The 27,281-nt window shown below is 47.5% G+C and overlaps 1 protein-coding gene across 1 annotated transcript in view; it reads right to left on the reverse strand.

Moving 5' to 3' along the window:
- The window catches only part of ACADL (acyl-CoA dehydrogenase long chain), a 191,907-nt gene that overhangs the window by 28,917 nt on the left and 135,709 nt on the right, over positions 1-27,281 (reverse strand). The window contains exon 10 of the mRNA XM_030210840.1: positions 5,323-5,450. Coding sequence (XP_030066700.1) covers positions 5,323-5,450 — 128 coding nt within the window. The remainder of the gene's footprint in view (positions 1-5,322; positions 5,451-27,281) is intronic.

Raw genomic sequence — 27,281 nt, forward strand, 5'->3', positions numbered from 1 at the left:
GGAGGTACCGGGGACATGGCCCCTAACTGAATCAGACCTTGCAAAGTCTCCTCTACCGCCGCCCGTTTGGCGGCAGAACCGCATCGGGACTCCACAAACACGTCTCTTATTGGGGCATCGAATTCTATTCGGTATCCTTCTCTGATCAGGTCCAAGACCCACTGATCTGAGGAAATATTGGCCCACTCCTCGGCAAAGAGGGAAAGACGTCCTCCGATGACAGGAAGCGAGGAGGGGGCCGGCGCACCATCATTGAGAGGGTCACCCCTGAACTCCAGGCCTAGAGCCGGTGGCTGCAGAACGCTTGTCTGAGTGAAAGGAGTTCTTCTGCTGAAAAATGGACATGAGAAGTGAACCCAGCAGAACGCCCCGGGCAGTACCTTCTAGCTTCACGGAAGCAAGGTCTATAAGAGGAGTGGACCGCCTGGCCCTTGGAGGAAGGCCTCGGCCTATCTTCGGGCAAGCGCTGGGGTTTAGGATCTCCCAGGCCTTTAACAATTTTTTTTTCCAACTCCTCACCAAATAGGAGAAGGCCTTGAAAGGGCAACTTCACCAACCTTTGCTTAGAGGCCATGTCCGCTGCCCAATGTCGTAGCCAAATAAGACGGCGAGCCGCCACTGCTACTGCCATTTGTTTAGCCGAAGCTCTGACAATATCATAAAGGGCATCAGCCAAAAAGGACAAGGCCAACTCCAGCCGCGGAGCCACATCCGAGAAGGGCTCCGCTCCATCTCCGGGCTGTTCCACTGCCTGTTGCAACCACGCCAGGCAGGCTCTAGCAGCATAACAACTGCATGCAGATGCCCGAACAGTAAGACCTGCAATTTCAAAGGATCGTTTGTGTTGCTTCCAGCCTATGGTCTTGTATATCCTTCAGGGCAACTCCTCCTTCCACAGGGAGGGTAGTTCTCTTTGTCACCGCAGTGACTAGGGCATCTACTTTAGGCCTTGCAAAGCGAGCCAAATGCTCCTCACGCAGAGGGTATAGTTGCCCCATAGCCCTGGAAACTTTCAAAGGTCCCTTGGGGTCAGCCCACTGAGCGGAAATAAGCTCTTGGATGGAGTCATGCAAAGGAAAGGCTCGAGCAGGCTTTTTGGTACTAGCCATCCTAGGATTCACAGAGGAGGCCGTGCTACTGTCAGGCTCTTCAATAGAAAGGACCTGTAGGGCATCTAAAATAAGCGCTGGCAGCTCATCACAGTGGAAAATCCTCACCGCGGAGGGATCATCCAGATCCTGTGGTAATTCTGCACCTGACTCTGGCTCCTCAGACCACGAAGGCCTGCCAGAACTCTCTGAATCCTCACAGACCGACCACGGGGGGGAAAAAGGAGGTGCACCACAATCTGAAGGGGAATTAGCCCTTCTACGCTTTTCTTTATGCCAATTATCAGGGAAAATAGCCTCAGCGGGCAGTCCCAGGCCAGAATCCACCGGGGGGAACAATAGAAGGGGCCTCAGACGACCCTTGAGGGAGAGCTCTTTTCAGCATGTATGCTTTATGCAATAATAACACAAAATCAGGGGAGAAAAACTCGCCCTGGGCACCCAGATCCCGTCCGGGGCTAGCCGCTCCCTGAATAGCCTCAATTCGAGGTCCCCCCCGGGCTCAGGGCTCTCCGTCTCTACGGAGGCCGCGCCATGCGGAGAATTCAAAATGGCGTCCGCTGCCAGCTCTGAGCGGGAAGAATCATCGCTCGCCATGCTCGGGCCGGCTCTCACACCTGTACAGCACGATTTACAGAGCCCCGCTGCTGATTTGCGCTTGCCCCACCAGGAACAGCGCTTTACATTCTCTGCAACCATCGCCGAAAACGGCGGGAAAATTCAAAATGGCGGTTTTGCACCAAAAACGCCCTGATCGCGGGCCCACCCCAGAGGAGTTAGAAAACACTCTTATCTCACCGGACCGAGTATCACAGCTCCGGTCCCATAGAATAATCAAAGGAAAACCTCTGTTCCATTTTTTTTTTTTAACGCTGTGAGGAAAGCATAGGTAATAAGAACTCCGGAGGCTCAGATGAGTGGGAAAGGCGAACCAATGTGCCTGCATCCACTGAGTGGAAAAGGACAGGGAAAGCAAGCTAATATGTCCACATCCACGGGGGCATGGGTAAGGCAGGGAAAGGGCTAACCTATGTGCCTTCAAAGTGAAGCTGCTATAGCCTCTAACACCTCGGCTAACAACTGGCAAGCCAGGAGCCACCCCCAGGCAGATTTTTGATGGAGCTCGAAGAAGCTGCAGCCACCCTGCTTGGGGAGATAGAGAATACTGAAGAGGCAGTGGAGCTGGCTGGCCATGAGGCACTGTGAAAAGTTGAGTGCTCTCTATCTCCCCCTGCTGGTTGATGGACATAACCCATACGTAATGGCTTCATCTGCTTGATGACAAGGAACAAGCAGCTTGCTTGTCCTCGGAGAACAGACCCTACTCTACAGATCAGTCCTGAACCTCAGAGTCTGCCCTCAGTCCTTTCTCCCAGCCCCAGCATGAACCCTCTTCTTCCAACCACAGAATCTGCCCGTCAGCCTCCTTCTTCCAGCTCCCACCTCAGACCCTCTACCATCCCAAAATGATCCCAGCTTTTTCATTCTTATTCAACCCCCCCACCATGGTTCAGCATCATCTATCCCATTCTCTCTCCCTCTCTTCTGGCATCACTCCTTCTTGCCCCCCTCCCAGGACTGTCAGCACTGGGGAAAAAAGGAAAAAAAATAAAATAAAAGAAAGGAAAGGGCAGCTGGCACAGAGCCTCATGCTGAAGCTCTCAGCCAGATCCTGCCAATCCCTCCCCCACAGCAGCAGGAAGTGTGAGTAAGAGGGGGCGCCAGCGGGACATGTACAGCAGAACAGAGTTTCTACCTGAGGCTCTGTGCTGGTTGCCCTTTATTTTTCTCCCCCCCCCCCCCTCCCCAGTGCGGACAGTCCCAATAGTAGAAAGGAGCCACAGGAGGAAGGGAAGTTTGAGGGAAGGGGGCAGACAATGGGGGAGGGGAAAAGGGAGCAAGAGGGGGGCACTGCATCCTGCAGTGTTTGGGAGGACAATACCTCCTTCACTGCCCCCCAAACTACCCCCATGTGACTCACTGGTGGACACAGCCCTGCTTGCCACCTCTCTAAACTTGCACAGAACAGTGCAAGCAGGTTTCTCTGTGGTGTCTCTCTTGGCAGGCTTGACTTCTTCCTTTATTTACAGTTCCTGTTCAACAGAGTTGGACCTGCTAAGAGAGGTACTGTGGAGCAAGCGGCTTGTGCTGTTCCATGCAAGGTTAAAGAGAGGTGGTAGGGAGACGTGAATCTAGGAGAACAGCCCCAGGGCCAGGTACCGGCAGAAACAAACCAATGAGTTTGAGGTGGCAAAGGGGTGGCTTTTGCCATCCCATAGTGACGCCTATGATTGTGCATCAGACTGGTATAACGTCGGCAATGTAGACCATGGTCTGGACTCCTTTACCCTATTTTAGGATTAATCTATATCATGCTTGTCCTTAATCAGTTTTATAACTAAATACAAAATAGGTAACATCTCAGTGCTACTTTCTCTTGTTACTTGTGCACAGTTTGGGCAATCATAAAAAGCTGGTAATCATGACTGGATGCAGGCAATGAGCAACGAGACCAGAAAAGCTTTCCTCTCAAACGAGTCCAGTGTCTGAGCCTCTCTACCTCCTAGCTTGTTTGAGGGCGGATGCAACCACTCGAGAGTGGTGAAGCAACTAGATTCTCTTAAATCAGGGAGCTTTCTGAATACGATACTGTGTATCCACCTTCTTAGGTGCAACCTGCGCTGAGATGGGAAATTCCCAGTTCTTCATCAGTGTATCTTTAAGGATAGGGTGCAATGGTACTGTGACCCCTTCCTTAGGAGGAATCTCCTAGTCGTAGTTAACATTGCTCTATCTCTAACTGAAAGGGATGGTAGAAGCCTTCCAAAATTTTAAAAGCTAAGCATAACTTCTTAAAATGGATCCTAGCCTATGTCGGCAGCCAATGCAATTCCCCCAACAGAGGAGTCACATGGTTGCTATGAGACTTGCAAAAAATAAGTCTAGCAGATGAATTTTGGATCAATTTAATTTTATGAATCAGTCAAGAAGTTATACCTAAATATAAAGAATTGCAATAGTCCAGTAAAACTAAAATTGAAAGTTGCACAATAATTCTAAAAAAACTCCCTCAAAAAATAGGAACGCAGTAGGTGAAGCTGCTTCATCTTAAAACAGGGTTTCCTAACCAAACCATTAATCTGAGGTTCCATAGCGAAAGAGGAATCCAATAATATCCCTAAAACCTTTGATAACCTTTCAGTATTTAATTGAATTCCATCACTGGTTGAATAGACTGTGGAATGTTTGCCAAGTTAAGAGTAAACTATAAAATTCTAGTCTTGTCAGCATTTAATTTCAGGTGTACAGAGGTGGACCTCCTAATACAATGGCAGAAGAAACAAAACCTATATCATGATTGATAGGAATCAACACAAAAATATCATCAGCATATAACAACATTAGCTCACCCAAATTCCAAGAAATACGTCCAAGTGAGCTTGGTACCTGCTTTTTCTAGCCAAAACAATGCACATAGTTATGAAAATTCCAAAATATGCATGTTGTTGCCTCTCTGATTTACCCCCATAGCAGCAGTGCCTCCAAATTTCATAGGTAAAATTACATGCACCGTAGAATATCACATGCAGATTTTACCTGCATTAAGTGTAAGCAATTTTCAGAGATCCCATTTCAGCGTACAAACTGCTGCTGTTTTCCACTGCTATGGCTTTTAAAACCTGCCGTCTAGGCAACACTGTGGCATACTTAATTAGCCTACTAGGCTCTCATTAGTATGCCACATTAAAAGAAAAATCAGCTTTCAAATAACTAAGGCCAAAAGCTAGCCATTCATGCCTACTCAAGTCCAAATCATCCTCTTAACATCCAGATCAGCAACATTCCTCATGCTATCTGCACATTTATGCGAATTTAGAAAAACTGCTGACCTAGCTAAATTAGTTTCGGCATGCACTGTAAGGGCCACATAAAACTTTTTTTTCAAAAATTATTTCAAGACACTGATTTAATACATCCATTACTAAAACACCAACTACTACAACATGCTATGATTTTAGTCTGATCATGGATGAGTTAAACAACAACCAGAACTTTGCAATGGATATAAATTCTTAGAGCCATTTGAGCTATAATGCAACCATTCCTGATAATATCAGTTCCAGCAGCTGAATGATCTAATGTTGATAAAACTCCAGAGATGTCCCTGTGCAAACATACAAATACCCTTATCTAATGACTTCAACATACGTACCAGTATTTTGCCATGGAAGCAGTGGAGGAGTCCAGACGTTTCTCTGCATGCAGCTGTAGACAGCTGTCCAAAAAGGCCCGGCTGACGCAAATCTGTGTTTTCAGCTCTGCCAACTTATGCTGCACTGTCTTATTTTGATATTGTAGGGGGGAGGAGGGAAAAAAAAATCCACAGTTTAGCTCAACCAAGAATATATATATATATCTAATATAATAAAACGCACCGTGAACGTTCTGAAGACAACGTTCTGAAGTCACTCAAACACTTCCTGAAGGGTTCGTGGATTCATGGTGTGAAGCCACCCAGCCGTCTCTGCCCCGCCCTCGCATCAAACGTCATGACGTCGAGGGCGGGAAAAAAAAAACGGATTGCGAGGGCGGAAAAAACAAACAAACAAACTGATCGCACCCACGCACGGTGCGTTTTAGTATATTAGATTTACCTCCGTGGTGGCGGTTCCGGCAGCACAGCGTCAGGGAAGGAGGCGGCGCTCCCGACGTCTCTAGCCTTCCCTTCGCTGTGTTCCGCCTTCTTCTGACGTCAAGGATGACGTCAGAAGAAGGCGGAACAAAGCGAAGGGAAGGCTAGACGTCGGGAGCGCCGCCTCCTTACCTGACGCTGCGCTGTCGGAACCGCCACCACGGAGGTAAATTTAAAAAGAAAAACAAAAGAAAAGGGATGTTGGGGGGAGAGAAGAGGGTGGGCAGTAAAGTTGAACAATGGGAGCAGGAGGGCAGGGGAGAAACGACATCATGGATGCGAAGGGGGGGGCATGGATGCGAAGGGGGGGGGGGGAAGAAGAGGGCGGGCCAGGCTGGGACATGGGAGAGAGAGGAGCATGGATGCGAGGGGGGGTCATGGAAGAAAGAGAGGGGAATTGCTGGAAAAGGAAGAATGGAGGGGGCAGGGGACAGAGGAGCATGGATGGGCATGGATTGGGAGGGCAGGCCTCAGGGAGAGAGGGAAATTGCTGGAAAGGGATGAATGGAGGGGGCAGGGGACAGAGGAGCATGGATGGGCATGGATTGGGAGGGCAGGGCTCAGGGAGAGAGGGGAACTGCTGGAAAGGGATGAATGGAGGGGGCAGGGGACAGATGGGCATGGATTGGGAGGGCAGGGCTCAGGGAGAGAGGGGAATTGCTGGATAGGGATGAATGGAGGGGACAGATGGGCATGGATGGATATGGATTGCAGGGCAGGGCTCAGGGAGAGAGGGGAATTGCTGAATAGGGATGAATGGAGGGGGCAGGTGACAGAGGAGCATGGATGGGCATGGATTGGGAGGGCAGGCCTCAGGGAGAGAGGGAAATTGCTGGAAAGGGATGAATGGAGGGGGCAGGGGACAGAGGAGCATGGATGGGCATGGATTGGGAGGGCAGGGCTCAGGGAGAGAGGGGAATTGCTGGAAAGGGAAGAATGGAGGGGGCAGGGGACAGAGGAGCATGGATGGGCATGGATTGGGAGGGCAGGGCTCAGGGAGAGAGGGGAATTGCTGGATAGGGATGAATGAAGGGGACAGATGGCCATGGATGGATATGGATTGCAGGGCAGGGCTCAGGGAGAGAGGGGAATTGCTGAATAGGGATGAATGGAGGGGGCAGGTGACAGAGGAGCATGGATGGGCATGGATTGGGAGGGCAGGGCTCAGGGAGAGAGGGGAATTGCTGGAAAGGGATGAATGGAGGGGGCAGGGGACAGAGGAGCATGGATGGGCATGGATTGGGAGGGCAGGGCTCAGGGAGAGAGGGGAATTGCTGGATAGGGATGAATGGAGGGGACAGATGGGCATGGATGGATATGGATTGCAGGGCAGGGCTCAGGGAGAGAGGGGAATTGCTGAATAGGGATGAATGGAGGGGGCAGGTGACAGAGGAGCATGGATGGGCATGGATTGGGAGGGCAGGGCTCAGGGAGAGAGGGAAATTGCTGGATAGGGATGAATGGAGGGGACAGATGGGCATGGATGGATATGGATTGCAGGGCAGAGCTCAGGGAGAGAGGGGAATTGCTGGATAGGGATGAATGGAGGGGGCAGGTGACAGAGGAGCATGGATGGGCATGGATTGGGAGGGCAGGGCTCAGGGAGAGAGGGGAATTGCTGGAAAAGGATGAATGGAGGGGGCAGGGGACAGATGGGCATGGATTGGGAGGGCAGGGCTCACACTCTCTCTCTCATATACAATGTCTTTCTGACTCTCACTCTCACACACTCTGTCTCACACTGTATCACATTCACTCTCTATGTGCCACACAGTCACTCACACACTCGCTTGGTCTCATACACTCACTCTCACAGAGAATCTGTGTCTCACACACACTCTCTCTCTTGCACACACACACACACTCTCTCTCACACTGTGTCTCACATACACACTTGCACACACTCTCATTCTCACACACACACTCTCTCACAAACACACTCACACCCAGACTCACTCTCTCTCTCTCACACACACACACTTTCACTCTGTCTCTCACACAGTCACTCTCACATTCACTCTCCCAAACATACACACTCCGAGGAAAACCTTGCTAGCGCCCGTTTCATTTGTGTCAGAAACGGGCCTTTTTTACTACTACTATATATATATATATATATATATATATAAAGTACGCTACCAAAATAAAATAAAATAAAAGATGTGATAGAACAAAGCCGATCAGTGGGATTCTTTTACAGATATCCTGCAGGTACCTCTTTAAATAAAGTTTTACTAGAGAGTCACAAGTAAATGATCTGGAATGACAATCTTTCTTGAAGTATGAGTATGACAGTGCAAAACAGCTGAAGTTCTGCTTATTTTCAGGAAGCCATGCTTGTCCTGTTTCCCACTAGAAATTTGCACTCTGAACTGAGCCAAAGGAATTATTTTCCAGCATATGTTGTTTCCCTTGCTTATAAAGCACTGTCAGAAAGATTTAGCAAAGGATATGGAAGTTTTAAAAGTGTACTGGAAAACTTTATACCTGGTCAAACACAGCTTTAGCACTCGGGGTTAATTTTTTTTTTTTAAGTTCAGAACTATCTTTATTAAAGTTGATTGTCTCTGTGTGTCTCATGTTCAGCGCTGCGTACGCCTGGTAGCGCTTTACAAATGTATAGTAGTAGTAGTAAAACAAGATAAGAGAAAACACTATACACAACCAATAATAAGGCATGGCTTGAATACTCATAAGAACATAAGAATAGCCACACTGCTGTAGAGACCTGCACAGGGTTTGCGGGGATGGAAGCAGTTCTGCAGGGTTCTCGTGGGAACGAAAGCTGTTCCTGCGGGGTTCCCATGGGGCAAAAACAATTCCTGCGGGGTTCCCGTGAAGTGTAAGCTGCACCTGCGCCAGTCTCTCACCTACCAAGTACCAAGTTCTTTGAGTGCTGTCTCCTCCTCCTTGCTTTAACAGCACAGATGCGGAAAGTCTTCCATTAAGGAAGTAGTAGAGACACAAATGGTGATGGAATTCAAAAAGCCGTGGGATGAACATAGAGGATCTATAATTAGAAAATGGAAGTTATAAAAAAAACCTAAACTTAAATGGCTGCATATGTGTGGATGTGTCGAGTAACGCTAGGTGGCAACTCCGGCTGTGAAGAACTAGAGCCAATACCAGGCATACTTGTATGGTCTGTGTCTCATATATGGTAATCTGGTTTAGGATGGGCTGGAAGGGGCTTAGGCAGCAACTTTAGTGGCTGGAACATGAGGACAGTGCTGGACACACTTTTACAGTCTGTGTCCCGCAGAAGAGAAGACGAATAGACTGGAGTGAGCTTCGACAGCAACTCCAGCAGTTGGAACACAAGGATAGGGCCCGGCGGACTTCTATGGTCTATGTCCCAGAAACGCCAAAGAAAGACCATAATCAAGTATATAATATCACGTTCATTGTTGATTTAATCATGAATTGATAAAGAGTGTGACTATTGGGCAGAATGGATGGACCGTTGAGGTCTTTATCTGTTGTCACTTACTATGTTACTATTAATCCTCTCTGCTCCTGAGCTAATGCGCAGACTTCAGCTCTGACACAGGCACGAGCATCAGATGTTCACCTGACCTACTGGTGCATGCACATGTCGATCTCTCAGCACACAGTGCCAGTAAATCAGAGACAAGTCTTACATGTGTGCACCAGAGTGTTTCAAGTTCCAACTTCCGTTCCTTCCTTGCCTGCAGTGCTGTGGCTCGAACCCAGAGAGAGACCGAACGAGCTGACCATAATTTTTTTTTATGTACCATTATATTCTTGAAAGACTGGGTCAGGACAGGTTAAATTCTTGCGGGAACGGGTGGGAACGGGTGGGAATGGGTAAAATTCCATCGGGGACTGGTGGGGAGGTAAGATTTCTGTCCCCGTGCAACTCTCTAGACCAAAGATCCATTTAGCCCAGTATCCTGTTTCCTGTGGCCAATTCAGGTCACAAGTACCTGGCAGAAACCCAAATAAGTAGCCCCTGCTCCTCCAGTGGCTTCCCCATGTCTATCTCGATAGTAGACTATGGACTTTTCCTCCAGGAACTTGGTTCAAACCTTTTTTAAACCAAGCTACGCTAATCGATACGCTAACAGATAAAACACACACAATGGGCCGATATTCAGATCATAGGAGGTAGCCCACATAGGTTCTACGATTGGCGCTGATCCCGGATATTCAATGCTGGGCTGTTTCCAGTGACCAGCATTGAATATCTGGGGTTTTTTTTTTGGCTGGCTCAAACTTAACTGTCTAAGTGAATATTCAGCGCTAGCCGGTTAAGTTTATAGCAGCCAAACATAAGACTGCTATTTAGGCGGTCCAATTTGGCTGCTAAATTTTGCCAGCCAGCACTTGAATATTCATGATATAGCTGGTTAGCTGCTATGCACTAACTGTGAATATTCAGCAGAGATAACTGGCTACCTCCCGCTGAATATTAGTGATTAGCCAGCTAAATGCTATTTAACCAACCAGGAGCCGTTCCTGGCCGGTTAAACAGCACTGAATATCGGCCGAAATATGAATATGATAGATGATAATATATCAAGTTGAGTTCATTTTACTTTCTTCAGAGGAAAACATTTCAAAAGGATTTGGGAACCTTTTGAATTAATTAGACAGGCATTTATTTTTGGCAATCCTATATTCATATTTGTAGATTAAACATTACGGCTGTACCGAATATTCGTACTCAATTCAGCCCTGAATAGTGACCCAAATGCATTATTCATATTCGGCCGAATACGAATAACCCAGGGCTCTATTGTGCTAAATCCTACTGAAAAACATTTGATCTCTGATTTCAAGAGAAGATAATAATTCTTGTAAGCAAGTTGATCTGAAGATGAGAATTTTGTAAGATAGTTCAGATCAAACTTTTGTAAATTGTCAAGAGAAAAATAGATGTTAAAGTGTACCAAATCAGGTGCACAGAATAGTAGAACTACACAGATGCCATTCCAGAAGATTCCTGCTCATCAAGACATTTTCCCAAAATAGAAGGATCAGTGAAAAAAATTAGTACTGTTGCAGTAAGTCACCTTCATAGCCATTGGTGAAAGAAAGACTAAATTTGGCATTCAAAGCTTGAAGTCTGGGTCTTAACACCAAAAATCGTTTACATTTTTCAACAGTGTTTTTTGCAAAGTCACCAGTGATTATTATTTTATTACCATTCCATATAAGGTCTTGGTGATCTTTAGCAGCTTTCATAATTTCCATAACTTGTGAAAAGCGTAATAATTTTAGAATGTGTCACAGTGATTTTTGTGATGCAGAGCAGAATGCAGGAACCCAATGGGCCCTTTCGACTTCAAATGGTCTTGTAAACTTTAAGTTGAGCAGTTTGGGTATAAAATCTTTCATAAAATGTACAATATCAGAATTTTCAGTGCCTTCAGAAACGCCTAAAATCCTCATATTACTGTACCTATTATGAATACCAGAGTCCTCAAGAGCAGATTGCAGATCAAATAGCGATATCTTTTCATCTAATGGTACTGCTCAAGGCTGTCCTTTATGTTGCTTATTTTGCTTTCTACCTCGGTCAAACGCTCCTCAAAATATGTGAGCTTATTATTAAGTTATGTCATTTCGCTTTTTAAATCTTTTACTGCCATGGTCTTCTCAGTAAGCATTGTTAAAATTTCTTGTAATCACATGGTGATATCAGGCAATGTCTTTGTCAGCATGGCTTTTGCTAGGCGAGGAGGCCGGGTCTGGTTTTGGTCTTTTATTTGCAGAACCAGCTGCAAACACAGTTTCTAATTTACTCTGCCATTGTGAGGACATCTTTGGAAAGATAAAACAATTATTATAAGGAACCTGGGTTAATTTTTAAAATCTTTCTATTTCTTTACTTGTCCACATGTATTCAGAAGATTATGCTCTTTTTTCCTTAGACTGAATTTTAGCAGTTAGGTTCAGTTAGAAATAGCAGAGCTCTGCTAATTATACCCCAATCCCTGATGCTTAAATAATGGGGACAAAAACCCTTTTGAAACAAAAAATAATGCAACATGAGCTTTGGGCCAGCCTGATGGCTCAGGTTGCAAGTGCTGTGCACAGCCATTTGGAAGCTTTCTAGTTCAGTTCCAAGTGAGACTGCCCATTTCCCAAGGAAGTTAAGGCAAGAAACTCAGAGGCATAAAAGTCATAGGGGTCATTAGCAATCTTCCCTCTGAGGCAGCTTGGACAGAGAAATCATATTAATTTGTTAATTCTGTTTAAGTTTGGTTCAGTCCTGTAAAGTGGTAGAATGCCATCTGGTTTTAATTACTCAAATGTCTAGCTTTTGCTAGACTAGAGGTTAGAAAGGTCAGAGAGAAATGAAACTTTCTTTGTCCCTTTTTGAGTGATGGATTGTTAAGGCTGGTTCATAGGTATTATTTACCACATCTGGATGCCATTCTAAGTAAGGCATACTGGACAATCTCAAGGGGATCAGCAAGCAAGCTGTTTTAAAAGATTAGGCTGAATGCTGTTTAGAAGGAGATAGAGTAGATTTAAATAATTCTAGATGATTTAGATTTTGTCTTATAAGGAATTCTGATTTCTGCTTATTTTAAAATATGTTTTATTCTGTTTAATTAGTAAGTTTATTTCTCCCTGTAAAATATCTTTTCAATTCAGTGTTACATCAGTGTCTGACTTTCAAGTGAGATTTGTCTGCAGTTTAAGAGGTCATCATCTGGTTTGAATTATCCACAGTCCTAGCTAGGTGAAAGAGGTCAGGAAAAGTCAAGTCTTCTCCTTGATTGATTATAGCTAAGTGTAGGACTGGTCTTCTGAAAGTAATAACAAACCATGTCTGTGTGCCATTAAGCAAGATTGGCCCCTTAATGAATGCTAGAGTCCGGTTAGTATTTTAAGCTATAACTGGGAATCTGATTATGTGAATAATAATAAAATGCAGGAGATAGGTGCCACATTGTCTAGTTTGAGAGGCCCCAGGTCATAGGTCAGTTTAGGAAATATCTCAAACCTATGTAATTGATATTTTTGAGTAAATGTGTAGAGATAATTAGTTCAAGACAGGGTAATCAATCTATTCTTTACCATCTGGTGAGAAAGGGGGGCTAGAAGGGTTTAGGACCCTATATAAATGGTAACAGAAGCAGCTTACGTTAGACGAGAAGGAGCTGAGACGAGAAGGAACCAAGACAGGAGAGAGAAGACACAGAGAGCTGAAGATAAGGAGAGAGCTAGCGCTGATGTCCTACTTTGTTTGCTGGCAAATAAAGAAGACTTCTCTCTCATTCTGGTGTGTGGTGTTTGACTCCTGAAGTACCACAGATTCTGCTAACAATAGTGGTAATTCCTGCAACACCTCTATGATGTGTGGCTCTGAGGTTGCTAAGGTTTTTTTTTTTAATTTTGCGCAGCAAACTGCCCCTTATTGGTACATGTAAGCTCCCCCCCAGTGTGGAATCTCTACCACCTGCCTGTAATCTGGCATCCCCCACAGCGCAATCCGGCAACTCCCCTCTCCTTCTCCCCTTCCATCTACCTTTAAACTTGTCTTCACTTTCAGAGGTGGTTGGCAGCAGCAGTGATTCACATATGCTGCCTGTGGCTGGCCCTGGAGCCTTCCCTCTGTGACACAATTTCCTTTTTCAGCAGGAGCTGGGCATGTCAGAGGAAAGACTCCGAGGTCTGCCACAGACAGAATGTGTGAATTGCTGCTGCTGCAGGCCACCTCTGAAAGTGAAGATGAGTTTAAAAGTACGACTAATGTGGTGACCGAGACTCTTAACTCTTATCAGACAGACTAAGGCTAGTTTATCTTTTTTACCAAATCTGCTTGGGTGCGTTGAGTCTGAAATGGGCCTCTGAAGTATTGGCCAATGTTTGGAATGCGGAACTGCCTCCTCGGGAGCAAGTGACTGGCAATGGTTTATGGGAGTTGATGAAGCAGGTTCATACTCTAGGTCACTTGATGTCACTACAAGCATAAAGGAATCCTGTGCAGAAGGAATGGATCCTCAGGAGCTTAGTCAAGATCGGGAGGCGGGGCTGGTGGTTGGGAGGCGGGGATAGTGCTGGGCAGACTTATACGGTCTGTGCCAGAGCCGGTGGTGGGAAGCGGGACTGGTGGTTGGGAGGCAGGGATAGTGCTGGGCAGACTTATACGGTCTGTGCCAGAGCTGGTGGTGGGAAGCAGGGATAGTGCTGGGCAGACTTATACAGTCTGTGCCAGAGCCGGTGGTGGGAGGCAGGGATAGTGCTGGGCAAACTTATACGGTCTGTGCCAGAGCCGGTGGTTGGGAGGCGGGGCTGGTGGTTGGGAGGCGGGGATAGTGCTGGGCAGACTTATACGGTCTGTGCCCTGAAGAACACAGGTACGAATCAAAGTAGGGTATACAGAAAAATTAGCACATATGAGTTATCTTGTTGGGCAGACTGGATGGACCGTGCAGGTCTTTTTCTGCCATCATCTACTATGTTACTATGTTATGTTACAGGAACAGCAATATAAGTTCTTGATGCAGATGCATGTTGCCCCCAACTGAGCTTTTAGAGCTGGACTTGCACAGAATGCACACAGTGTCCCAGATGCCTTTTCTGTCTGACCACACTCACGCATATGTTTTGGACTTCTGAGGTTATATGCCTTTTTTGGCACCAAATAATGGACAACTTTTATACTGTGCTGGTTGCAGGATGATACGCAATTATTTTCTAACTTGGTGCATTTGGGATTGCGAAAAAGAACTCCTCCTTATTGAAGAAAACTTGTGCTTTAGCTCGGAAGTGTATCTTGAGGAATTGGAGGCAACCACAACCTCCATCTTTGACCGAATGAAGAAATGAACTGTATCATCTATTGGACGCAAAGAGAGGATCTCCTAGGGCTTGGAGAATTTTCCAGCAAACTTGGCTCCCTATTTGGGAGGATCTGTCCCCTAAAGCCCACAATTATTTGTTGAATCTGTAAAGTGGTTATACAGGAGCTTCCACAGACTGAGGGTGGGGGGAGTGGTTGGGCTAGATTGTGGGGTTGGGGAGTGAGGGATTTGGGAGTGTGGTATTGGCACTTTGTATATGTTGGTGCTTTGTGGATCACCTTGAAGAGATCACTTGTGTGACCCCGATTGTCTTCTTTTAATAGTGCTATAGAATTGTTTGAGGGATGCTGGAGTTTGGGGAGGGGGGACAAAAAATTTGAAAAAGGTTTGTAGAAACTGTCCAATATTCATTATATTGTTCGAGTTGTTTAGATTTATTGGATGAACATGATATGTTTGTATTTTGCTTTGTGATGTACATGTGCTGGTTGATTCTCAATAAAAAATATAAATAATTTTTTTAAAAGTATGGCTGTGAAGAGATTATGATAGAGGTCTATAACATATTGAGTGAACAAGTAGATGTGAATCACTTGTTTGTTCTTTCCAAAAATACTAGGACTAGGGGGCACACAATGAAGCTACTAAGTAATAAATTTAAAACAAACTGGAGAAAATATTTCTTCAATGTGTAATTAAGCTCTGGAATTAGATGCCAGAAAATGTGGTAAAGTAAAGATACCTGTAGCAGGTATTCTCCGAGGACAGCAGGCTGATTGTTCTCACATTTGGGTCGGCGTCCACGGCGGCCCCAGGACGGAGGATTTTCCAGCAAAATCCAAAAATGTTGCGACAGCCAACAGGAACGCGGGACGGACGGACGCACTGCGCATGAGCGGCCATCTTCCCGCCCGCGTCCGTTCCCGCCTCAGTTATATGAAAAGCATAAAAACAACAACAACAACAACTCCAAAGGGGAGGTGGGTGGGTTGGTGAGAAGAAATCAGCCTGCTGTCCTCGGAGAATACCTGCTACAGGTAAGTATCTTCGCTTTCTTCGAGGACAAGCAGGCTGCTTAATCTCACATGTGGGGTATCCCTAGCCTCCAGGCTCACTCAAAACAACAAAGAAGGTCAATTGGGCCTCGCAACGGCAAGGACATAACAAAGATTAACCTACGAAGAAACTACTAACTGAGAGTGCAGCCTGGAACAGAATAAAAATGGGCCTAGGGGGGTAGAGTTGGATTCTAGACCCCGAACAGATTCTGCAGCACCGACTGCCCAAACTGACTGTTGCATCGGAAATCTGCTGAAGGCAGTAATGAGATGTGAATGTGTGGACCGATGACCACGTCGCAGCCTTGCAAATCTCTTCAATAGTGGCTGACTTCAAGTGGGCCACTGACGCTGCCATGGCTCTAACACTATGAGCCGTGACATTACCCTCAAGAGTCAGCCCACCTTTGGCCTAAGTGAAGGAAATGCAATCTGCTAGCCAATTGGAAATGGTGCGTTTCCTGACAGCAACTCCCCTTCTGTTGGGATCGAAAGAAAAACATTTGGGCGGACTGTCTGAAGGGGCCTGTCTGCTCCACATAGAAGGCCAATGCTCTCTTGCAGTCCAATGTATGCAACTGACGTTCAGCAGGGTGGGTATGAGGATGGGGAAAGAATGTTGGCAAGACAACTGACTGGTTCAGATGGAACTCCGACACCACCTTTGGCAGAAACTTAGGGTGAGTGCGGAGTACTACCCTATTATGATGAAATTTGGTATAAGGAGCATGAGCTACCAGGGCTTGCAGCTCACTGACTCTACGAGCTGAAGTAACAGCCACCAAGAAAATGACCTTCCAGTCAAATACTTCAGATGGCAGGAATTCAGTGGCTCAAAGGAGGTTTCATCAGCTGGGTGAGGACGACGTTGAGATCCCATGACACTGGTGGAGGTTTGTTTGACAGGGGGTTTTGATAAAAGCAAACCTCTCATGAAGCGAACAACTAAAGTCTGTCCAGAGATAGGCTTACCGTCTACATGATAATGGAGAGCACTAATTGCACTAAGATGGACTCTTACGGAGTTGGTCTTGAGACCAGACTCTGACAAGTGTAGAAGGTATTCAAGCAGGGTCTGTGTGGGACAAGAGCGAGAATCTAGGGCCTTGCTGTCACACCAGACGGCAAACCTCCTCCATTTAAAAGAATCTTTCCTAGAAGCAAGCAAGACTCGGGAGACACCCTCAGAAAGACCTAAGGAGGCGAAGGCTACGCTCTCAACATCCAGGCCTTGAGAGCCAGAGTCTGGAGGTTGGGATGCAGAAGTGCCCCCTCGTTCTGAGTGATGAGGGTTGGAAAACACTCAAAACTCCACGGTTCTTCGGAGGACAACTCCAGAAGAAGAGGGAACCAAATCTGACGTGGCCAAAAGGGCGCAATCAGAATCATGGTCTCGCGGTCTTGCTTGAGTTTCAGCAAAGTCTTCCCCACCAGAGGTACGGGAGGATATACATACAGAAGGCCCTTCCCCCAATGAAGAAAGGCATCTGATGCTAGCCTGTCGTGGGCCTGAAGTCTGGAACAGAACTGAGGGACCTTGTGATTGAGCTGAGTGGCAAAAAGATCCACTGAGGGGGTGCCCCACTCCCGGAAGATCTGGCGAACTACGCCCGAACTGAGCAACCACTCGTGAGGTTGCATTATCCTGCTCAACCTGTCGGCCAGACTTTTGTTTATGCCCGCCAGACACATGGCCTGGAGAATCATGCCATGGCGGCAAGCCCAGAGCCACATCTGGACGGCTTCCCGACACAGGGGGCGAGATCCGGTGCCCCCCCTGCTTGTTGATGTAGTACATCGCAACCTGGTTATCTGTCTGAATTTGAATAATTTGATTGGACAGCCAATCCCTGAAAGCCTTTAGAGTGTTCCAGATCGCTCGCAACTCCAGGAGATTGATCTGAAGACCTGATTCCTGAAGGGACCAAGCTGCCTGAATGTGGAATTGATCTGAAGACCTGATTCCTGAAGGGACCAAGCTCCCTGAGTGTGGAGCTCCCCACCCCAGGAGAGATGCAGCCGTGGTCAGCACTTTTTAAGGCTGAGGAATTTGGAAGGTCAAATTGGAGCGAACTGTCCACCACCGAAGCGAATTTAGAAAATCGATGGACAGCTAGATTACATCCTCTAGATTCCCCGCAGCTTGATACCACTGGGAAACTAGGGTCCATTGAGCAGATCTCATATGAAGGCGTGCCATGGGTGCCACATGAACTGTGGAGGCCATATGGCCTAGAAGTCTCAACATCTGCCGAGCTGTGATCTGCTGAGATGCTCTGGTCCAGGAAACCAGGGACAGAAGACTGTCCACCCTCGCCTCGGAAAGTTAGGCCCGAGCTGTCAGAGTCCAGCAGAGCTCCTATGAATTCGAGTTGTTGAACTGGAAGGAGATGGGACTTTGGGTAATTTATAACAAACCCGAGTAGCTCCAGGAGTTTGAGAGTCATCTGCATGGACTGTAGAACTCCTGCCTCTGAGGTGTTCTTCACCAGCCAATCGTCGAGATAAGGGAACACATGCACTCCCAGTCTGCGTATCAACGCTGCAACAACTGCCAGGCATTTTGTAAACACCCTGGGCGCAGAAGCGAGACCAAAGGGTAGCACACAATACTGAAAATGCTGTGTTCCCAGACGGAATCGAAGATACTTCCTGTGAGCAGGAAGTATCGGGATGTGTGTATAAGCGGATGTGTGTATAAGCATCCTTTAAGTCCAGAGAGCATAGCCAATCGTTTTTCTGAATCATGGGAAGAAGGGTGCCCAGGGAAAACATCCTGAACTTTTCTCGGACCAGGTATTTGTTCAGGGCCCTTAGGTCTAGGATGGGACGCATCCCCCCTGTTTTCTTTTGCACAAGGAAGTACCTGGAATAGAATCCCAGCCCTTCTTGCCCTGGTGGAACGGGTTCGACCGCATTGCCGCTCAGAAGGGCAGAGAGTTCCTCTGCAAGTACCTGCTTGTGCTGCAAGCTGAAGGACTGAGCTCCCGGTGGGCAATTTGGAGGAGTGGAGATCAAATTGAGGGAGTACCTTAACCATACCCACCGGTCGGAGGTTATGAGAGGCCACCTTTGGTGAAAAAATGTTAACCTCCCTCCGACTGGCAGATCGTCCGGCACAGGTATGTTTATGGCGGTTATGCTCAGCTGGAGCCAGTCAAAAGCCCGTCCCTTGCTTTTGCTGGGCAGCTGCAGGGGCCTGCCTGGGCGCACGCTGTTGACGCGAACGAGCGCGCGGGGGCTGAGCCTGAGAAGACTGTCGAGAAGGTGGCTTTTACCTACACTTATTGTAAGCATAGGGAGCAGTCCTTCTTTCCCGGAAAAACCGTCTACCTGTTGAGGCAGATGCTGAAGGCGCCCGGTGGGAGAGTTTGTTGAGAGTGGTTTCCCGCTGGTGGAGCTGCTCTACCACCTGCTCGACCTTCTCACCAAAAATATCATCCCCCCCCCCCGCAAGGAACATCCGCAAGCCGCTGCTGGGTTCGATTGTCCAGGTCAGAGGCACGCAGCCATAAGAGTCTGCGCATCACTATACCTTGAGCAGCGGACATGGATGCAACATCAAAAGTGTCATAAGCATCCCTGGACAGGAATTTATGACATGCCTTCAGCTGCCTGACCACCTCCTGAAAAGGCCTGGCGTGCTCCGGAGTGAGCTTATCCACCAAGTCCGCCAGTTGTTTAACATTGTTCAGCATGTGAATGCTCGTGTAGAGCTGGTAGGACTGAATTTTGGACACGAGCATAGAGGACTGGTAGGCCTTCCTCCCCAAAGAGTCTAAAGTCCTAGCTTCTCGCCCTGGGGACGCCGAGGCGAAATCTCTAGTACTTCTGGCTCTCTTGAGAGCGGAATTCACAACCGCAGAGTCGTGAGGTAACTGAGACCTCATCAACTTAGGTTCTCCATGGATCCGATACTGGGACTGCGCTTTCTTGGGGATGGTGGGATTAGATAATGGTTTCATCCAATTCCTCAGCAATGTCTCCTTAAGGACATTATGCAGAGGGGCAGTGGACGACTCCTTAGGTGGCGCAGGATAGTCAAGGACCTCGAGCATCTCAGTCCTGGGCTCATCCTCATTTACCACAGGGAAGGGAATGCCCACAGACATTTCCCGGACAAAGGAGGAGACGGAGAGACTCTCCAGTGGAGAAAGCTTCCTCTCAGGTGAAGGAGTAGGATCAGAAGGAAGACCACAAGACTCCTCAGAAGAGAAATATCTGGGATCTTCCCCTTCATCCCGAAGTCGACTCCCATGTCAGCGGCGATGAAGCTCCTTCCAACGACGTCGACGGGGAGTCGACCTGGGTGGCAACCGAGGCCGATGCCGCAAGCGGTACCGGCGTCGAGGACCTCACCACAGGCAAGGAGCCAGCCGCCGCTTCCATCGACGGTACCGAGGGCGCAAGCACCCCCGGTACCAGATCAGACTGACGCAGCAGCCCTTCCAGGAGACCTGGAAGAATGGCTCGAATGCTGTCCTCTAGAGTCGCTGTCGAGGAAGGCTGTGGGGCTGGTACCGGAGTTGAAGTCAGAATCTGTGAAAGTCTGGGAGGCGGTACCGGGCTGTCTGAAGATCGACAAACCGACAACTCTTGTATGGAGGGTGAGCACTCCTCCCGGCGTCGACGCTTTCAAGGTGCTGAGTCCTTCGACGCCCCAGAGCTCCCGGTACCGTGCCTCGAGAGAGACCGGTGCCGATGCTTCTTCGCCTTCGTTCGAAGCATGTCACCGGTACCCCTCGGTACCAACGAGGAGGACGTGGAATCCACACACCTCCTAGGGGTCCGGTCCAACATCGACCGGTCCCAGTGTGCCTGCACAGCAGGAGCCTTCGAGACAGGTGGAGACCCACTCGACGGCTCACTACTCCCAGCTAAAGGTGAAGTTCGGACAGCCATTACCTGCGCTCCCGATGTCAACGAATCAGTCAGAGCTCCGAAAAGATGGTCCCAAAGAGCTCTTCTCGACGCCTGTGTCCACTTTTTCAAGCTCAGACACAACTTGCAAGCGTCTGGGCGATGGTCGGGCCCAAGGCACTGGATGCACCAGGAGTGCGGGTCAGTGCCCGAGATAGACCGCTGGCATAGAGCACAATTCTTGAAGCCGCTGGGAGGCTTCGATGACATCAGCGGAAAAACCGCAGCGGCAAAATCTAACGGCTCGATTGTGCCAACAAGGGCACAAAAAAAGGAGAACCGCGGACGTGCGGCCAAAGAAGGCCGCAACGGAAAATGAAAGGAAACTTACCAGGGCAAACAAACTAAGAAAAAAGAGGTGTTTTTTTTTTTAAACTGGAAACAAAGAAAAAGGCGACTTAAAACAAAAAAGAAAGCGATAAACGCTACATGAAAAGGCGCCTACGTTTTTCCTGGATCCTGCGGAAGAGAGACCAACACGCAGCCACTCTCCACTGCGGAAAACAAAAAACTGAGGCTGGAACGGAAGCGCGCGGGCGGGAAGATGGCCACGCATGCGCAGTGCGTCCGTCCCGCGTTCCTGTTGGCTGTCGCAAAGTTTTTGGATTTTGCTGGAAAATCCTCCGTCCTGGGGCCGCCGTGGACGCCGACCCACATGTGAGAACAAGCAGCCTGCTTGTCCTTGGAGAAAAGCAGTTAACTTAGCAGGGTTTTAAAAAGGTTTGGATAATTTCCTAAAAGAAAAGTCCATAAGCAATTATTAAGATGGAAAATCCACTACTTATTTCTAGGATAAGCGGTATAAAATCTTTTATACTGTTCTGGGATCTTGCCAGGTACTTATGACCTGGATTAGCCACTGTGGGAAACAGGATACTATACTTGATGGACCTTCAGTCTGTCCCAGTATGGCAACGTTTATATTCTTATGGGGTGGGGGCAAAAGGAGTGAAGGCAGAGACAACAGACCACAGCTGAGGTTGAGAGGAGGAGGAAGGCAGGGATTGATGTTGGACCTGGGGACAGAGGGGAGAGAGCAAGGAAAGATGCTGGATAGGGAGGGGAGGGAAGAGAAGAGATAGGAGGACTGTGGTCATGAAGTGGGAGAAAATGGGAGGATGCAGCCAGCCAGATGGAGCATAGAGTAGCAGGAGTGGAGGTCTGAGGGGAGAACCTGGGAGTCACCTCAGAGGATGCTGGAAGAAATATGCAGATGGTCTACAAAACCTCCCCAGTACCTATTTTAATGACCGGTTGTAAGAAGTTATCAGAAAAATGTAACTTGTAATGCCACATTTATTTATTTAGATTTTGCTCACACCTTTTTCAGTAGTAGCTCAAGGTGAGGTACATTCAGGTACACTGGATATTTCTCTGTCCCAGGAGGGCTCACAATCTAAGTTTGTACCTGAGGCAATGGAGCGTTAAGTGACTTGCCCAAGATGACAAGGAGCAGCAGTGGGATTTGAGCTGGCCACCTCTGGATTGCAAGACCGGTGCTCTAACCACTAGGCCACTCCTCTACTCCACATGTTTGTGGTTCCTATCACTTTATGTCATTAATCAATGTAGAGTTCAAAATACTGGCTAAAATATTGGCTAATAGACTAGCATTTTATCTATCACTGTTAATCTACCCTGACCAAGCAGGGTTTGTTCCTGGCCGCCAGACGATGTTTCCAGGAGGGCCAATCAAAGTCATAACTACCTGGCAAGATCGCAAAAGTGTTTTCTACTGCTTGTCCCAGGTATATGCAGTGGAGTTTCCCAAATCCATCTTAACGGTTTGCAGAATCTTTTAAGGAAATTATCTAAACCTTTTTAAAACTCTGCTATGCTAACTGGTTTTACCACATTATCTGGCAATGAATTCAAGTTTAATCATACATTGAGTGAAGAAATATTTTCTCCGATTCGTTTTAAATTTACTACTTAGTACCTTCATTGTGTGTCCCCCAGTCCTTGTACTATAGGAAAGCGTAAACAAGCGATTTGCATTTAACTGTTCACTCAGTATTTTATAGATTCCTATCATATCTCCCCTCAGCCATCTCTTCTCCCAGCTGAAGAACCCAAGCCTCTTTAGTCTTTCCTTAAAGGGAAGTTGTCCCATCCCCTTTATCATTTTCATTGCCTGTCTCGGTACCTTTTCTAATTCTGCTAGATACTACTACTACTACTATTTAGCATTTCTATAGCGCTACAAGGCGTACGCAGCGCTGCACAAACATAGAAGAAAGACAGTCCCTGCTCAAAGAGCTTACAATCTAATAGACAAAAAATAAAGTAAGCAAATCAAATCAATTAATGTGTACAGGAAGGAGGAGAGGAGGGTAGGTGGAGGCGAGTGGTTACAAGTGGTTACGAGTCAAAAGCAATGTTAAAAAGGTGGGCTTTCAGTCTAGATTTAAAGGTGGCCAAGGATGGGGCAAGACGTAGGGGCTCAGGAAGTTTATTCCAGGCGTAGGGTGCAGCAAGACAGAAGGCGCGAAGTCTGGAGTTGGCAGTAGTGGAGAAGGGAACAGATAAGAAGGATTTATCCATGGAGCGGAGTGCACGGGAAGGGGTGTAGGGAAGGACGAGTGTGGAGAGATACTGGGGAGCAGCAGAGTAAGTACATTTATAGGTTAGTAGAAGAAGTTTGAACAGGATATGAAAACGGATAGGGAGCCAGTGAAGCGACTTGAGGAGAGGGGTAGTATGAGTAAAGCGACCCTGGCGGAAGACGAGACGGGCAGCAGAGTTTTGAACCAATTGGAGAGGGGAGACGTGACTAAGTGGGAGGCCAACAAGAAGCAGATTGCAGTAGTCTAAACGAGAGGTGACAAGGGTGTGGATGAGGGTTTTGGTAGAGTGCTCGGAAAGAAAGGGGCGGATTTTACGGATGTTGTAAAGAAAGAAACGACAGGTCTTGGTGATCTGCTGGATATGAGCTGAGAAGGAGAGAGAAGAGTCAAAGATGACCCCAAGGTTTCGAGCTGAGGAGACAGGGAGAATGAGAGAGCCATCAAGAGAAAACGGGGGGAGTGGGAAGGTGGGTTTGGGGGGAAAAATGAGAAGCTCGGTTTTGGTCATGTTTAATTTCAGGTGGCGTTGAGACAGCCAGACAGCAATGTCAGACAAGCACGCTGAAACTTTGGTTTGGATGCAAGGTGAGATATCAGGGGTAGAAAGGTAGATTTGGGAGTCATCAGCATAGAGATGGTAGGAAAAGCCATGGGATGAGATTAATGAACCAAGGGAAGAAGTGTAGATAGAAAAGAGGAGGGGACCAAGAACAGAACCCTGAGGTACGCTGACAGGCAGAGGGATAGAAGTAGAAGAGGATCCACCAGAGTGAACGCTGAAGGTGCGGAGGGAGAGGTAGGAAGAGAACCTGGAAAGGACAGAGCCCTGGAATCCAAGTGAGGACAGGGTATCGAGGAGTATGCTGTGATTGACAGTGTCAAAAGCAGCGGAAAGATCAAGAAGAATGAGGATGGAATAGAGACCTCTGGATTTAGCCAGTAATAAGTCATTGGAGACTTTAGTAAGCGCAGTTTCGGTTGAGTGGAGAGGGCGAAAACCAGATTGTAGTGGGTCAAGAATAGCATGTGAGGACAGAAAATCAAGGCTGCGGCGGTGAACAGCACGCTCAAGTAATTTGGAGAGAAAGGGAAGGAGGGAGATGGGTCGGTAATTAGAGGGACAAGTAGGGTCGAGTGAAGGCTTCTTAAGGAGAGGTGTGACCACAGCATGTTTAAAGGCAGCAGGGACAGTCGCAGTGGAAAGTGAGAGGTTGAGAATGTGACAGATAAAAAGAATAAGAGTAGGAGAGATGGCATTAAGAAGGTGGGTGGGAATGGGATCAGAGGAACAAGTGGTACATTTTGAGGAAGAAAGGAGAAGTGTAGTTTCCTCAATAGTAACTTCAGGAAAGGAGGAAAGGGAATGAGGGGAAGGAGAGAGAGGGGAACGGACTAGTGGAGGGAGAGGTGGGGAGGTAGAGAATGCAAGGTTTATCTTTTGAACCTTGTCGTGAAAGAATTCAGCAAGGGTCTGAAGAGATAATGAAGGGGGAGTTGGGGGAGGGGGCATCTTGAGGAGAGAGTTCAATGTGGTGAAGAGAAGTCGAGGGTTAGAGCCAAGAGAGTTGGTCAGTTGGATATAATAATCCTGTTTGGCGCATAAAAGAGTAGATTGGAAGGAGGTCAGCATGAACTTAAAGTGTAAGAAATCAGCAAGGGCCCGAGATTTCCGCCAGAGGCGTTCAGCGGAGCGGGTACAGGAACGTAGGTAGCGGATATTAGAAGTCAGCCAAGGCTGGGGTTTTGTACGCCTTATAGGGCGGGTCATCAAAGGTGCAAGAGTGTAAGGCAGAGGATAGAGTATTGTTGTAAGAAGAAACAGCCTCGTTGACAGACGTGGATGGTGCCACAGTAGAGAGGAGGTTTGAAACATGGGAGGATAGAGATGAAGGGTCAATATCGTGAAGATTCCTAGATAAATTAGATAAGATAGGACGGGACTGGGAGGGAGGAGATTTTAGTGTGAAAGTTATAAGATGGTGATCAGAGAGGGGAAGATCAGAGGCAAAGAAACTAGAGGGTGAACAGTTGGAGGAGAAGATGAGATCAAGACAGTGACCATTTTGATGAGTGGGGGAGGTGGAGCATAGTTGGAGATTAAAGGAGGATGTTAAAGCGAGTAACTTGGAAATATAAGAGTTGGAAGGATCATTAGCAGGAATATTAAAGTCACCAAGGATGAGAGAGGGGGAGGAAGGATCATGGAAGAAGGCAAGCCAGGCATCAAAGTCACTGAGAAAGGATGAAAGGGACTTATCAGGGGGACGATAAATGACCGCTATTCGAAGAGGCAGAGGAGAGAAAAGGCGGACAGAGTGGACTTCAAAGGAGGAAAAACAGTGAGATTGAGGTGGAAGAAGGGGTTGAAATCTGGAGGAGGGAGAGAGAAGTAGTCCAACACTGCCCCCGCGACCAGCAGGGCGAGGAGTATGTGAAAAAAGATAACCGCCATGGCAGAGGGCTGCAACTGAAGCAGAGTCATCAGGGCAGAGCTAGGTTTCTGTTATGGCGAGCAGATGGAGGTGACGCGAGATAAAGAGGTCCTGGATATAGGGGAGTTTGTTACAGATAGAGCGGGCATTCCATAGGGCGCAAGAGAAGGGCAGAGAAGAGGAGGGGAGTAGAGGAATAGAGATGAGGTTAGAGAGGTCACGGTAAGATCTGTAGAGTTGGGATAATAGTGGGTGAGGAGGGCCAGGATTGGGATTGATGTCACCGGCTGAGAGTAAGAGAAGGAGTAAAAGAGAGCGGAGGAGAGTAAGAGAGGTGTGGCCACGAAGGTGTCGAAGGCGAGAGGTATTTAGGTGGAATGGGGAAGGCAAAATGGAGGGAAGAAAGAGACGGAGATTAAAAGCCAAGAGGGAGGAAGAGGGTAGGAGAGAAGGTGAGGTGATGAAGTCAATGGATGGGCAGTGAGTTCCTGTAGCGGAGAGAGGTAGGGGTGAGGGAAAAGATTACGAAGGGACAGAGCTAGGAAGAGAATGTGAATAGGGGCCATAAACGATTGAGGTACTTTAGCAACTGAAAAAGATTAGTTATAAAGAGAAAAATGCCCCGCGCGCCGTTAGGCGCTGGGCACCTAGAGCGGAGGCCCTGAGTGGATCAGAGTGGACCTGGGTGTCACCCCGGAGAAGGCTGTAAGGATATGCAGATGAGCTGCAAGTCCTCCACTGCACCTGAAAGGCAGCTGGTGGTGGAGCTGGGCACCTCTCAGCCGAGGAAAGGCTTACCAGGGGTTAGGCCGAAGCCAGCATTCCTCCCCCTGAGGGTCGCCTGATCCTAGCCAAAAAGCACCTGGAAACTCTGTGCACTTGGAGCGAGGGCCCTGGGAAGGTCGGGGTGGACCTGGAGTCACCCCGGATACAGCTGTGAGGAAATGCAGAAGGGCTGCAAGTCCTCCACAGCACCTGGTGGGAGCGCTGGGCACCTAGATCGGAGGCCCTGAGTGGATCGGAGTGGACCTGGGTGTCACCCCAGAGAAGGCTGTAAGGATATGCAGATGACCAAAATTTTTGAGATGCAGTGACCAAAATTGCAAACAAAATTCAAGGTGCGGTCACACTATGGATCAATACAAAGGCATTAAAATATTTCCAGTTTTGTTCTCCATTCCTTTCTTAATAATTTCTAACATTCTGTTTGCTTTCTTAGCCCCTCAGGTTCAAACTTAGATTATGAGCCCTCCAGGGCAGGGGAATACTCACTGTATCTGAATGTGCTACAACTGAAAAAAAAGTCCAAACAAAAAAAACAGCACCACGGGCCTTTAAAAATGGAACACAGTTCTTTAATGAATGAGCCTTGACAAAAAGACCCGACACGGGCCGTGTTTCGGTGACTAGCACCTGCGTCAGGGGTCACAGTGATGACGTGGAAATCTTGGGGAATAACTCGAATATATTCCTCTACAATATATTATTCCTTACCCCACGTCTCATATAGTAAAAGCTACAAAGCACCAAGGCACTTTCACTTTCTGTATCCAAATGGATGAAAAACTGAAAAAGGCATGAACCAAATTTTAATAATAAATAAATATATGAGAAGAGCACTTTTAAATCCTTGTCAGTGCCTTCCATAACAGTGTCCACGGACCATCCCTCATCTAGAAAAATAGCTTCCTTTAACTAATAAGATCATAAATCAGCAAA

Source organism: Microcaecilia unicolor, chromosome 7 (assembly GCF_901765095.1).
Source record: "Microcaecilia unicolor chromosome 7, aMicUni1.1, whole genome shotgun sequence".
Classification (NCBI taxonomy): Eukaryota; Metazoa; Chordata; class Amphibia; order Gymnophiona; family Siphonopidae; genus Microcaecilia; species Microcaecilia unicolor.